This window comes from Cygnus olor, chromosome 3 (assembly GCF_009769625.2).
Source record: "Cygnus olor isolate bCygOlo1 chromosome 3, bCygOlo1.pri.v2, whole genome shotgun sequence".
Classification (NCBI taxonomy): Eukaryota; Metazoa; Chordata; class Aves; order Anseriformes; family Anatidae; genus Cygnus; species Cygnus olor.
In genome coordinates, this window is record NC_049171.1 from 61,701,583 (window position 1) to 61,716,565 (window position 14,983).

Below are 14,983 nucleotides of genomic sequence, written 5' to 3' on the forward strand. Positions count from 1 at the left end.
TGCATGTCCACGCTGGTGAGTCTTGCATGAAGAGGGCAGACAGTCCAGACATTTCTTTTTTTTTTTTTTTTTCCTTCCTCTCTCCTCCCCAGGAGAGGAGGAAGCTACAGCCAAAACTTTTTAAATGCTCATTTGCCAAAGTATTTCATGCACTTAGAGACATACCACAAAATAAGCTTAGAGTTGCAGGTCAAATCAAATCCTGCTTCTAATTTTTTAAATGGCAAAGAGACATTAATTTAGTACTGTAACTTTAGCTTTATGAAGTCTTTACCGGCCTAGTAAGCAGGGGGGGTTAACTCTAAGTTTACCACATATATCTGTTAATAAATAACTAAAAAAAAAAAATCAGGAGAAACTTTCTGGCTGTTATTTTTAAGCATGGGCCCAGGTAGACCATAACAGGCAACCTCGCGTGACCCTGCCCTGAAACGAAGGCGTAACAGTTTTATCGCTGCCGGAGCGGGCAAGCCGGGGTAGGAGGCTGCAGCGCGGGGCACCCACGCCACCCTGCCATCCATCCCCCAGAAGCGTTTTAATTGCAACCAACACCCGAAGCGCCGGCTCCCCTGCTATAGGGTCAGCAGGAAGGCGCTGCCGAGCCACCGGGCTCACACCGCGGCCACTTTCCCCAACTCCCGGGGCCTCGCAGCTCCCCCCCGCCTGTCGGTACCGACTCGCATCCCTGCTTCGTCGCGGCGGCCGGGGGGAAAGCCAGCAGCACCCGCAGTCCTGCCAGCCCCCCCCTCACCTGCGTTGTAGAAGCGGTCCAGCACGGCGGTCTCGCCGAAGTCCAGCTTGCCGAAGTGCAGCGTCTCCAGCGTGGCGCCCACCACGTCGCACGCCTCCCGCAGGCTCTGCAGGGCGCCGCTCTCCGCCGCCAGCAGCGGCCCCTGGCTCGCCTCGTTGATCACGTAGGTGACCGCCGTCCGACGCCCGGCGCCCTTGGCCCTCGCCGCGATGCCGGTGCCGGCCCCGTCGTCGCCCCACGGCTCGGGCTGGAGGCTGCGGGCGCCGCCGTCGGCCCCTTGCCCCCGCCGGACGAGCCCCTCCTCGGCGCCGCCGCCGCCGGCCGGAGGGCCGGGCACCGAGAAGCTGACGGTCCCCTCGCCGCCGTCGCTCATCCCTGCGGAGCCGCCACCGCGCCGCCCGCCCGCCCCGGGCCGCCCTGCGCGCTCCTGCCCGGCTGCTCAAGCGGGGAGCGGCGGGGCCGGGGCTCGGGGCTCCCCCGCGGGGCTAGCGGGGGCTGCCGGAGGCGAGGGGACGAGCGCCGGCGCCCGCCTCCGGCACCATCGCTTCTCCCGAGCACCTGCGGGGCCACGCGGCGAGCCGGCCCCCGGCGGGCGGGCGGGCGGGCGGGCAGCCTTCCTCCTCCTCCTCGCCGCCCCGGAGAGCTCCCTCGCTCGCTGGCTCTTCCCCCAGCCGCCCGAGCGCAGGAACCACTTGTGGGCAGGCTCCCCGGCGCCCCCGGTTTAGCCGAGCGGCAGCTGCACGGCGACTGGCGGCCGGGCGGGGGCGGCCCCAGCGCCGCGCTCCTCCCTCCGGGGCCGCCCCCGAGCCTCCCTCTCGCTGCCCGGGGGCGGCCCCGGGAAGGGCCGGCAGCGGGGCCGGGTCGGGCCCCTCAGGGCTGGAGCTCGGTCGTTCGGCGGTGCTGGGACCCGGGGATCTTGTGCGGCTTAGGGCGGCGGGAGGCGCCGTGGTGGTGGGAGTCTCACGGCGGCGTTTGTTTGTGGGGTAGCCGTCGAGCGAGGGGTCCTCTGAGGAGGTCCTTTGGGATTTGGAATGATGTGTGACGCGAGGTGTGAGCGCCTCAAGCTCTCGGGTTGTCTGCAGGCCTAGAGCGAATCCCTGAGAAATGCGAAATGGGGTTGGGAAGGAAATGAAGTTCAGAGCTCTACGCTGTTTCTGGACCGAAACAGAGTGAAATCAGTGTATTTGTTCATTTATTTATTTGATCGGGGATTTTATTAAGTAGATACAGGAGAAACGTAAAACCTTTGGATCACCTAGGTTGGAAAATACGTTCGAGATCATCACGTCCATCAACCTGGCCTACTGAGTGCCACCCCTGAACCTCATCCCTTAGTGCCACATCTACGCAGCTTTTAAATACCTCCAGGGATGGAGACTCCCCCACCTCCCTGGGCAGCCCGTTCCAATGCCAAACCACCCCTTCCACGAAGAAATTCTTCCTGATACCTGATCTAAACCTCCCCTCAGGGGCAACCTGAGGCCGTTTTCTCATGTCCTATCACTTGTCGCTTGAGACAAGACACTGACACCCTCCTGACTGCAACCAACCAACACCACCCTTGCTGCAACATGGAGCTAAATAGCACTCTATATATTCAGAATTATGTTAATATGGCATATCAATAGGTCCATCCTATTACAATTGATTTTGCGGAGGCAAATCAACTTCCTGGCATTAAGCCTGTTCCTATACCATTGTTTTCCATGACTGCTGTAGGAAGAGGATAAATTCTGGAATAATCAGGAAAAATTAGTCACTGTGGTACCTTCAGTAGCTCTGCTTGTGTTTGCGTTGATCAGTCCCCATTTTCAACGAGATATGCCTGGCATTTGCTTCTGCTGATAAGGAATGGGTAAATGGGGTGGGAAGATGACGAGCAAACGAAAGACTAATTTACAGGGGAAAGTTAATATTTGCTAATCTGCAATATACAGTAGGTTATTGTTTCTTGCTACAGTCAGAATGGCAATCAGTGTTTTCCTAAATAAAGTAGTTTTCCACAAAACGCAGAATCAGTGTTAATCCATTCAGCATTGCAGTTACATCACCTTACAGGAAGCAAGAACAATATGTCTCTGTTGTTCTCTAGAACAACCCATGTTTGTCAAGTGCAGAAGGAAGTCCCGGACTGAAAGAAGACGGAAGAAGCATGCTATTCTACTTAGCGTGGCTGCCTTGTGAGGCCTGCTTCATTATTAGTACTGTGTCCATTCCAAATTCAAGACAGTTCTATTGATTTGGCCGGGAGCGAGGATGGGGCCTAAACTGAAAAGAAATAAAGTAACAAAAATGCAGATTAATCTGGAATAACCCACACAAATTGTCCTTGTGTTTATATAGGAAAAACATATCTCTTAATCTGTTAACTCTTTGAAGTAAGCAATCAGGTTTTTAGGAGTTCTTCTGTATGAATCTTTGAATAAAAGATGACGATAATCATTCAAAGTTTATTTATTTTTTTAAATCAGCATAATATCCCATTTATTATCAGAAATATGCGTATGTTGTTCACTTGTTACTCAAGTGCTGTGCAATTAACATCTTTAGCACCAGATAGTTTGCATATAATTACAATTCAGTATTGCCCTGTTCCTGCTCTGCCTGTTGCAAGGACAAAAACTTGCAACAAGCAGTTAGCTGTAAATTTGTTGAAATAATTCCCTCTCTTCCTTCCATGTTTTTATAGCTATACAACATTGGTCTCTAGATTTAAGTAATTATAGTTCTAAAACTATATCCAAGAATCCAAGAACTTTCCAGTCTTATTAGTTTTAAATATAAATGCAATTTTTGTGAAAAAACAGCACGTTATATGCCAAAGACTTGATTAAGCTACTCAAACTAGTGTTAACAAGATCCAAGAAAAAAAAAAAAAAGCATTTTGATTTAGAGAAATGAAATTTGAAGCCTATGCGCAATTATCAGAACTCTGTCGAAGTTATATATTTTTCATGTATTCTGGCCATCAGTGTCCAGTTCAGGGAGAAAAATGATTCAAGACTAACTCTGCATTTTGAATTTTCTTGATAGTATTGGAGATTGATAGAATGGACCAAAATATATTGCTATAGGAATTTGCAAAATAAAGTCCAGTATGCGTCAATTATGGGTGTAAAAAATAAAATAAAACAAAATAAAAATAAAATAAAATAAAATAAAATAAAATAAAATAAAATGGGAACCTTGCAGATACAAAAATCCAAATGGGATGTACTCAAAAGTACATAAAATAATCATTTTTCCATGAGCTTTAGGCCAGAACTCTTGCAAGCAAATAGAAATGGTTAAACTGAAATAATAATAATAAAAAATTCCTAATAATTGTTGTAAAAAAGTTAGACTAAGCCTATCCCTGCAGACAATCAGAAGTAGCCTTTATGTTCAGTATAGAAAAGGCAGTGTTTTGTTATGGGGGAGCCAGCCGCCGATCTTTAAAAATGGTAGCTCTGTGATTAAGATAAACATTTAGAGCAATATTTAAGTACCAAGGGACAGGTGAATAAACTGGTGTTCACCGTGCATGGGTGCAGCTGCTCGTGTAACAGTAACAGCATGGGGAATTATAACTTACCGAATTATGGCATGGTGCATATAATGACACTCAGCAAAAACTGCCGGAGCAATGTGGATACGTCACTGGGCATGGATATTTCTTGAAGGCCCTTTATTGTGACTATGGTGAAAGAAAAAATGTGTGCTGTTCTTGCCTTCATACTTTTTTTTCCTTTTTTTTTTTTCACACAGCAAGTCTCACACTTTATAAATCTCATCATCTTTCTTCCTCTGCTCCAATGTTTTTTCCTCCTCTCACTTCTTTTGTTGTTTTAAACTTCCTGAAGCATCACCATGCTAGTAGGCTCTTCCTTCCAGCTCCCACTAACCTTACTTTCCCTGTCTGACCCTGTGAGACTTTTCCCTTCACATCCATTCCTGCAGCCGCTGTGGTTACTTTAATTTCTTTATTTTCACTCCTGCCTGTATTCTAACCTTATCGCAAACCTTGGGATACTAAATGCTTTTCTTAAAGCTTCGACTCATACAGCCTTATGATTATATGGAAATTTCAGCTGAGGAAATGATGTGTGCCTGTAGCAGAAGAGAGATCGGTGTCCTGAGAAGACGCTGAACTGGATGTAGGGATATTGCTGTAGGCATCTCAACCTCCCATTCTAGCACCAGCAAGGGGTATGATTATGAGCTCTGCTCAGAGAATTGACTGCAGTATAAGCAGAGCGTACTAAGCAAGCCGAAATCAATTCACTGAAGTGATGCTGCCTTAGGAAAAATATCTCAGTGAACTTGGGGAATGTTTTCTGCAACGCTGGGCTCTCGGTTGTTGCGTGGAGCACGGCTGCCATCTAACGGACTTGGAAAGAGGGATGGCAGCACTTTGGTTTCAATAGCTGCCAAAAAAACGCTACTGTTACTGGTTGCCCCTCATGCTTCTTGAACTTACCTGCCCAGGGCCTTAGGAGGAAATAGTCATGTTTCACAGCTTGTAAGATAGCTTTTATTTCTGCCTATGCAAATACTCTTATTCGCCATATTATTTTTCTTCTAAGGGCCTTCAAAACCTGAATTTACATGCTCGTCTGTGGAAAAAAAATTTTTAGGGAGCTAGTCCTTCCCTCAGGACTTCCTTGTAACCTTCTGCCTGCTCCCTGATCTTTAGTGTCTACAAAAACTCTTCTAATCTGTCTTTAAAACAAAGTTGGGCCACTGATAAAGACTGTTTCCTGTTGATATAACCTCTGCAGAATTTCGTTGATAACAAAAGATAACTGGACCTGAAAATGCACTTGATGAAACCCTTCCAATGCTCGGATATATCAGTGATAACTTGTCTGTAGAGTAATTGGACTTCCCACCACTAAGCACTTGAAAACAGAACAATACCTCACAAAAGGCCATGCCCAAATTTATTTACTGCACCACCGCGATGGGTATGTATCTTCTCAAATGTTGTTCTTGGCATCCCAGTCACAAAGGACAATTACTTTAAAAACACTTCCTCAGAAGACTGGCTTTTAATTTCCATTTTGAAGAAATCCATTAATTTTAATGTACGGGCTAAACTGGTGGAATTTCACCTGGAGCAGCCAATTCAATAAGCTATTCCTCTGCCCCAGGGTTAAGTAGTCTGATTTCATATGATGTCTGGCAATAAATTAAGCCTATAAATCGCTAGTTGTGAGGATTTGGGAGCTGCTGTGAAGTTTTCTGCTTATTAGATAACCCAGAAGATACATTAAATTGAGCTTTGCTTGTGCTGAATTTGGATTGATTTTATTGCAAAGTCCTGGAGATTGTTTGATAAACCTATTTGTTTTAATTTTTACTATGATATCAAAGGATTCAGTGATCTGCATTTGAATGCCAGTTTAAGGAATTAGACATTCCCGTGGATTTAGTAGTCTTTGTAGATTTTAGTTTTAAATATAAGGTTGGCAGGAATAGCAGGAATATATAACTAAACTCCAAGCTCAACTTCGATTACATCATCCAATTTGCTTTCACCATACCTTCCAAATGTGTAAAATAATACTTTTGTATTTTTATCTACACATATAGATAGGTCATTATAACTAATTGGGGTAATCTGTGTCCAACTGGAGTCATATCTGCACCTGTATCTTAAAGTCCTTTATCATGTACAAGATAGGATATAACTAAAGCTGCAGTTGCTGTTTTGCTCAAATACTTATTTTCTATTTTTCTTTCAAAGGCAAAGCTCCCACTGACTTAAACAGAAGTAGTCATTGGTGTAAGAAAACTTGAGCTTGTTCGTAAGAGGACCTCCATAAAGCATTAACTGTATCACAAGAATTATAAAATGCATATATATTACATATATATAAATACATATATATTACGTGTATATGCATTATATGTATCTGTATTATGTATATATGCATATATATGCATATCTGTTCAACAGGTTGGAAGATGAAATGGCCTAGAAGGACTTCTGAAAGGGAAAAATGACAGGCAATATACATAGTTGTACTATGATCAAAAATATGATTTCATTTATTCAAGCTGATACAATGTGCTGATGAATGTCTTACTTGGTGTACACTAGAAGGGGCTACCTTTGAAGTTTGAAAGTCATCACTTTCTTACCAAAGGGTGATTTTACAGAACTGTTTACCACAAGAAATGTGCAGAAAACAGCTGGAGGCCTGGTGGGGGCCAGGTGACCTTTCATTACGTGAGCCACCCAGGAACCCAGCTCAGCGCCCCGCAGTACCAAGTGACACATTTCTCTGTGGCACCGCCTGAAATTAGATTTTTTCTCTGGGACACTCAAGCCAGCCCACAGCCACCCGAGGCTGCAGCGACCCCCTCAGAGCGGGACGGACAGCTGCCACAACGCCGCCGGCGCCCGCCACGCTGCCCGCGCTCAAAATGGCGGCGGCGGCGCAGGTTCGGCACCGCCCGGCGGGCGGAGCGCTTCCGACGGGGCCCTGCGCGCTGCGGGGCAGCGGCGGCTGCGAGCCGGGGCCGAGGCCGGGGCCGGGGCCCGGGCCGCGGCCATGGGCACGGCTGGCGGCGGAGGCGCCGCTCTGCGGCTGTCGGGGCTGCACGGGTACGCGGCCGAGTTCTCGCCCTACTGGCCGGGGCGCGCCGCCTGCGCCGCCGCGCAGTACTACGGCATCGCAGGTGCGGGGGGGATGGCGGCGGGGCGGGGGCGGCTCGGCGCTTCTCGTGGGCGTGGGGGGTCGGAGGGGAACGGCGCCTCCGCACCCGTGTGCTTGTCTGAGCGCGTAAACGGCGTCTTCACGAGCACTTGGCGGTTTCCCTGTGTGTGTGGCCTTCGCTGTGCTGGGATGCGCATTTGGTGCGATTCATGTAAATTGAGCTTCTCCGATACTTTCGATGCCAGTAGGAGTATTTTCCCTAAAAGCATTCAGATAAAATAAAGTTTCTAAATGTGGCTTTGCTTTGGCGTTATCCCAGTCAAGGGGGAAAACAGTGCTTGTGCATGTTTTTCCTAGAGCTGAGTTGTTTTGGTTTGGGTGAGCTGTGATTGCATTAATAGATTCCTTTTCCCCGGGGGGGGGGGGGGGGGGCGGGGAGGGGAAGTGTTATATCTGCTGTTTTACCAAGCAAATACAAAGGGACCCCATACTGGTATGTCAGTAACGCAAGGTCACGGGTAAAACGCACTCTGTTGTGTGAGTTGCTTCTTCTCCAACCTCATCCACAGGTGTACCGGGGGACAAAAATCTGATGTAAATAAATCACCCTTTTGGAGAACAGGAGAGACAACAAGCTGTTTATACACAGTCCTGAATTGTTTGGCCTCTTAAAGAAGCTCAGATACCTTTCAAGTACCTACTAGCTGCCTCAGAACACGGTAGAGTCCTTGGCGCTGGGTAATTAGTTGTGATGTTTTGTTTTATTTTGGTGTTTTAGGTTGTGGAACTCTGGCAGTGCTGGAACAAAAAGGAGCTGGGATTGTTCTGCTCAGGAGGTAACACAGGAAATATTTTCTCATGTAAAAATGAAATGTAAACCTATATTGTAGTGAGTAGAAAACCCAACCTGAACGTTTTTCGGACTTATTAGTGATATAAAGTATTACGTCTATGCTACATTATCTACTAAACGTGTATTTGTATTTAGGTGTAAATGATTGGTTTACATTGTATAGATCTTGTTATAAGAAGTAATCTGCATGGCATCCTTTCCATAAGCGTAAACCATTTTATAGCAAACAGGCAATGTAAATTAAAAGTAGCCCTTCTGTCCTAGCTTGAAATTAAGTTTTTTGTTTGTTTTTTATAGGTGCATTGCCAACTATACTTATCTCCTTATTATTGGCTTATACTGAAAATATAGCAGGGAGTTGTGGCAAGTCAGGGAGGTCCATTCTAGGAGATGGAGTGTTCTGTGAGTTTGATTTCTGTTCTGGAAGGGAGAAGGATAAGAAAGGTTAGGAGGGAAGGGGTTTGGTAGTTGGCCATCATTTGCCTTTTTTTTTTTTTTTTAAAGAAGCTTTTGAAACAGCAGTTCTTTAGATTAAGAAGAGAGATGAAATAGAAATACTTAGCAAGCAGTTAATCAGAGAAGTTATTTTTAATTCATAATTTTACAGCAAGACTATCTGAAGCTGTTAAGCACAGTTGGTTCTGCTAAGCACCCTGGTTCAGTAGTATTCATTTCTCTGTTTTCAGAGAGACTATTTATTTTGTGATGGAAAGTCCTGTACTTTCCTGAGCACCAAGCTTTGTCATTTGCTCTATAGAAACTTCCTGAGTGCGTGCCATTCCCTCATAATTACTGTGAGGTGCCATGAAGTTCAACCTGAGCTTAGCTAAACCTTCAGTGAAAAGGGGGTAAATAACTTCATATTTACCATGAGATAACAGCATGGTCACTGATAGTTGTTGCAGAGCAACTAATACATGGTATTTGATCCCACACGATGAATTATTGTTGTGTTGAAAGCCCTTTTTAGGAGTTATAGAGATATTTAGTATGTTCATTGCTATCTTTCTGTTGGTTTTTCGTTCTGACTCAGCTTCTTAATGATGTTGTGGATTGGTTAGAGCCCTCCCAACACAAACAGTTTTATTTCTTTGTTTACCACAGTTGTTACAGACAACTACCTCTGTAGCAACGTCCTGAAGAAACCGTAGATCAAAATGAGATATGTGGCACCTCTTACTATGCTTGCCCAGCAGTTAAGGATCCAGATTCCATTCTCTGTATCGCAGATCCTTAGCTCATTCATGCTTTAACTTAATCAACCTATTCTTGTAAAAGTTAACGTTATATCCAGTAAGCTACTTGTAAGGAGATTCACTGGAAACTCAAATAAATAAAAAGCTGTTTAGAATGGTAAAGAGGTTAATTTAAAGAAATACTGTCTTTGCATGTAACTATTCCGGACTTATGTGTCATGCTTACCAATGGACAAATATTTTCATTGTTCTGATGTAGCTATGACTGGAACGATGGCCTTTTTGATGTGACGTGGAGTGAGAACAATGAGCACGTGTTGATCACTTCGAGCGGGGATGGATCTCTGCAAGTCTGGGATACGGCTAAACCCAGAGGTCCACTGCAAGTCTATAAAGAGCACACTCAGGAGGTAAATCAGGCAAACTTGAAGAATTTAATGGGCTGTCTAATGCTTGAATTATTAAAGGGGTGGACTCATAATCAAAAGCGTTTTTTGCGGTCTATTTTTTAACTTTGTTTGGGTCCATGCTTTGAATTTATAACAACGTTATTTTGAATATAAAGTAAATGATATACGCTACATATTCATCTACTACAGCATATGAATGCACAAACACTGCATAGTAAATAAATCTAATGTATTCAGAAATAGCATTTGTGGCTTCTTCTAGGCTAAGTAGTCATTGAGTAGGATGAGAGTCCTGAAGTCATTTTGTGGCTTTAGTGAACATTGTTGGATAGGTCTAAATCAGGCAGCTGATGTGTATAGCAGTGTTATCTTTGAGGATATAGAATGATACAAATAATGTGGATCCTTAGAGCTTCTGTTCTACTCAGTAACTGCTTATCCTTTTCCATCCTAGCATCTCTGAGATCCTGCTCAAGGCAATAGTAGTCAAATATTGGGACAGTGTGTATCTTTTAGTCTTGGCTTGAAACCATTGAATTTGATTTGCTTAAAATCTCAGTTTCTTTATATAGTGAAATATTGGTAGAGAAAATGTTACATTCACGTCCACGAATATATCTGCATATTTTCAAGGCCTTTTACGCCTCAGCGTACTTATCTTCCCACAAGCAATTTTTCTACTTTTTTTTCCATGCTTTCTTTCTAACACTACTCCTTTTTCTCAAGTCTTTGTACTTTACGTGTGATAAATTTTAGCTAGAATTAGTGACACTTTATCTGAATGAAATAAATGTGCGTGAAATAAGCTAGTGGATATGTAGTCAACAAAAAAATTCTGGGAATCCAGTTTTGTATTCATAAAGACCTCTTTTTTTTTTTTTCTGATATGAAGCACAAAGCTAAAAGCTCGTTGATTGCAGTTACATGACAATTTGTCTGCTGTACCTTTTTTTTTCTTTGTAACGTGGCTATTTTGGCTTAATACATATACTAAGTAAATAAGGAACTGCGAGAGATGAGTGTGGTTGTGGTCAGTATTTTATGATAATGTTCAAAGACTGATGGAAAGATGTGGGCAAAACATATAGTGTTTTTTTTTTTTTTTTTGGACCCTATCGTTTTCTCCTTGAAATTCTGTCCATAGGATTATTTTGGTTTTGCTACACCATCTGTTGTTTGTGAAGTAAAAATTTCTGTGTCCAAGTCTTGGTTTAGCAGGGAGCATGAGGAGGTGGATGCATTCAACCGTGAGTTGGAAAGACAGTACAGGACACATGGGTTTCCTCTGAGACGTGAAAGTTTTGTATTGATTCTTTATAAGCGCACATTAAGAGGAGAGATTTCAGCAGGAACATAACTAAGAGTTTGTGGTAAACACTGGCAAACAGTGCTCTTTAAAATGATTGACTACCTTCTTGATCTGTAATCCTAGTCTGACACTTTTAGTGATGATTTTGTCACTGTTTTTTAATACTTCTAATGCAAGATTGATGGGGATCGGTTTCTTGTTTTCTAAATGAGATCATTGTCCCCCCTCAAACAGAATGTACAATTTTAATTTAAAAGTGCATCTTTATTGTTAAAGGACAATGAGTTTTATTCCAGCACTAACCAACTGCTGATTATCGTGAATAAGTTAGTCTAACTTACTTTGGTTTTGATGAAGTGTCACTAGAATGTGAGACAATAGAGTACTTTAATTAAATTTGTCTTGTAAAGTGATTTTTAGCATTACATTAAACTTTTTTTTTTTTTACTTCTTTTGTTCATCTTCTTTTCATCTTACCTGAGACATTTCATACTGGTATTTATGGCATTAAGGCATTAATGAAGCATTTCATAATTGAAGATAAAGCACTGAAAGAGTAACAGTTGAGGTTTGTGCTGTGTTACTATCCTTTCCCAGTTACTCAGCACAGCTTCTGTTGAAGCATCTGTAAATTTATGTTGGATGATAACGTGAAAAGGGGAGATTAAAAGTGAACCTTACTTTCTACTCCCACGCTTTCTTCTTTTCATTCCCTTCCCATTACCCAGACCTGCCAAGTGCCAGATGAAAAATAGCTCTTGCATTTTCAGAACCTGTTGTCTGTTCTGATTGTAATCCTTGCCTGGAGGAGAACTTGTCCAGGTACCGTTACCTGCAGTGCAGCTGCAGGACGCTGGGCAGCCCCAGCCGTGTCTGCCATATGCGTGCAGATCGCTGTCATTGCGTGTCTTCGACAGATCTGCGTGCTGATAGCTTGCCAGCGAGCTGTAAACCATATGTGCACTTGGTGTTATCTGCATGGCAGATCTGATACATCCCGAATTTGTGGGGCTAGGTGAATTGTGTGACAGAGGTACACGTTTCTCAGGTCTGCATTGCTTTCTTGAGAATTCTGGACATGAGTATGCTAGCCCAGCACCCGAGCTGAGCAAACTTTGTCGGGCTGTTGCACGAATGAGGTGTAGTAATGTGTTTAGGGGCATTGCCAAACAACATTTTAAGAGTATAACACACAACTGCTCCCCAGATTCAGGGGGAAGGAGAGGAACCAATTGGAAAAATGTGATGTCTTCTATTTTAAAACATGAACAGGTACTTGAGTGTCTCCTTTATTAATAACTTAATAGAAGGAGACAGGTTGACAAAGGAGCTGTAGTACTGGTAGGAAGCTGGCAAAAGTAGAAAAAGCAAGGGGGTAAAGACGTGGTTTGGAAAAACAAACTGAAGAATTACAGCTCAGTTTATCATTTGGCTTTCATCAAATAGTGTGTAATTGTCGTGTGCGTTTGGATTATAAACTCCTCACAGAACACAAAGCACAAAAGGGTGCCAGGGCAATAACCCTTTCAGTATATGGAAGTGGGGCATTGTAAGTTTAAGAAAAGTTGCAGATGTTGCACCGTGTTTTTTCTGTGGGGAATGGTTGCTTTCAACTTTGGGGAAATGAGCAAATAGATGAAAAACAGTTAAATTAAACTGGATCCAGCATAGTCTGAAATTGTTTTGTGAAGGAAAATGCGCAGAAATAGATAATGATGCCTTGATTTCCTTTCTCATACAGGACGCTTTCCGTAGAAGACTCTGGCTTTTGCTAGATTATTTTTTTTCCCCTGTCTAACTTCTCTGCTTTTCCTCTGGTGACACAGGTCAAAACATTTTCACCTTCAAAACAGGGTTGCTGTAACTTAATGCCCGATTATGGGGGCCAACTGCACTGCACTACTTGAACAGCCTCTAGTATGTCGACTTGCAGATTAGATCCAGTGCTGTGCTAGAACAAGGCTATCCCAGCTGGCATACCAGCCCCTGGGTGGTGACCCAGCTGCTGAGAGCAGTGCCACAGGCTGGTAGGTGGTGGCCATTTTTCTGAGAAGTGCCATGGAAGGTCTGCTTAGGTCAGCAGGTGAAGCAAATGAACTGTTTCAGCTAGTATTTAGCCACATCAGCTCTGGAATTGGTCATGTCCCACTCCAGTTTGCTGAGCTCCAGACACCATTAGTATTTGAAACACTGGTGAATAGTCAACATTTTAGTCTGAGGTAAAAATTATGAGGAATAGAATGTGTCTCACAATGTATAGATAAAGGTACAGTGTGTTTGAAGCTGGAACCTGTACCTGTTCTTGAGGCTTTCAGATTTGAAGCTATTTGAATGACTACCTTAGAGCTTTTATGTTTTTGCTGGGGCAGCAGAGCTGAAAGATCAGCAGTGGTGGATAGAGTTAAGGTATTCTCTATTGAGATAGGGGGATCGATGTTAGAATAAACTATGAGAGAAGAGAGAGCTTATTTCAGCTTCACAGAGAAAAGCACCATCTTAATAGCTGGAATGATTAGTCATGAAGGAAATGGGGTTTTTATTTTTGCCTGATTTGTTTGAGGATGTGGATAGTAAAGAAGAGTGTCATAGAACTTGGAAAATGTGAAAATGAAGAGCATTTGATGGTATGTGTTTCTTTTGAGAATTAGAAATAATAATAAAAAAAAGCATTTACGATTAGTCAGCGAAAGCCTCACAGTCATCTCCATTGTCAGCTCTGAAGAGAGATGTCAGTTACATTGTTAGCAATTACAAACTGGATATTTGAATAAAATTGGATCAGAGATCAGAAATCAATTTGAGTTATGGCTTCTTACTGTGCTAGAAACTTCTAGTGATGGTGGGTCTTTGTGGATTTTGTGTATTTTATGTCCTTTTTTTTTCGTCTCCATTTTGATCTATCTTTAATTTTTGGATACTCTTCTGAGGCTATAGGTGCCTTTGGTGCCAGATGGAGATGTTAAATTTAATTTTTGCTCAGGTAAACAGCATGGTTGGCAGTTCTGTGATGCTAGACCAATGTGGCTTTTTTGCTGATTATGATATAATCTGAAAATCCAAGTGTATTTAGTGGAACTTTGGCTAACTAGAGTTTCAACCATATAATGCTTTTTCTAAACTAGGTTGTCGTATCGTTTGTAGGCATATAGTGTTGACTGGAGCCAAACTAGAGGAGAGCAGCTAGTGGTGTCTGGTTCTTGGGATCAAACAGCCAAGCTGGTATGTTGATTTTCTGTTGAAAGCAAAAAGTGTCGTTTGTTTTGGAACTAATAGTTCTTTGTGTTAAGAAACAAAATTAATTAACCTTTCCTCCATTTTAAATTGAGGCTGCAATTCTGTTTTAACTGAGATGTTCTTTTATCCTTCAGTTGATAGCAGTTTAAGTATACCAGTGCTTTTCATGATACATGGTAAAAGTTAACTTAGTCCTTTCTGTATGTATAAATCTTTTATATATGTGAAACCCTCTCCTTTCTTACTGCATGTGTACTTCAACAATTTTCTTTTTACTTTATTCAGTGGGATCCAGCTGTGGGGAAGTCTTTACGCACTTTTAAAGGCCACGAAGGGGTTATTTACAGCACTATATGGTCTCCTCACATCCCTGGCTGTTTTGCATCTGCCTCAGGTAAACGTGATGGTAAAGGAGTTCTCGCAACAAAAAAAGCCAATATGGTATTGCATTAGTTCAGTGCTTTGTCCAGCAGGTGGTACTGTGCCTCATACATAAAAATGGAAGAGGGAAAGATAAACGTATTGCTGCAGCTGGACGTAGGTTCTCTTAACACCTCTAAATTATTCTCTTGGTGGCTGTTTAGAC

At 43.2% G+C, this 14,983-nt stretch overlaps 2 protein-coding genes across 3 annotated transcripts in view; one reads left to right on the forward strand and one right to left on the reverse strand.

Moving 5' to 3' along the window:
* MAP3K5 (mitogen-activated protein kinase kinase kinase 5) overlaps positions 1-1,491 on the reverse strand; it is a 101,571-nt gene extending 100,080 nt beyond the window's left edge. The window contains exon 1 of the mRNA XM_040550455.1: positions 752-1,491. Coding sequence (XP_040406389.1) covers positions 752-1,124 — 373 coding nt within the window. The 5' untranslated portion in view covers positions 1,125-1,491. The remainder of the gene's footprint in view (positions 1-751) is intronic.
* Positions 1,492-7,222: 5,731 nt separating this feature from the next.
* The window catches only part of PEX7 (peroxisomal biogenesis factor 7), a 42,610-nt gene continuing 34,849 nt past the window's right edge, over positions 7,223-14,983 (forward strand). For both annotated transcript variants that reach the window (XM_040552110.1, XM_040552111.1), the window contains exons 1-5: positions 7,223-7,417; positions 8,174-8,231; positions 9,704-9,854; positions 14,305-14,382; positions 14,683-14,791. In XM_040552110.1, coding sequence (XP_040408044.1) covers positions 7,291-7,417; positions 8,174-8,231; positions 9,704-9,854; positions 14,305-14,382; positions 14,683-14,791 — 523 coding nt within the window. In that variant the 5' untranslated portion in view covers positions 7,223-7,290. The remainder of the gene's footprint in view (positions 7,418-8,173; positions 8,232-9,703; positions 9,855-14,304; positions 14,383-14,682; positions 14,792-14,983) is intronic.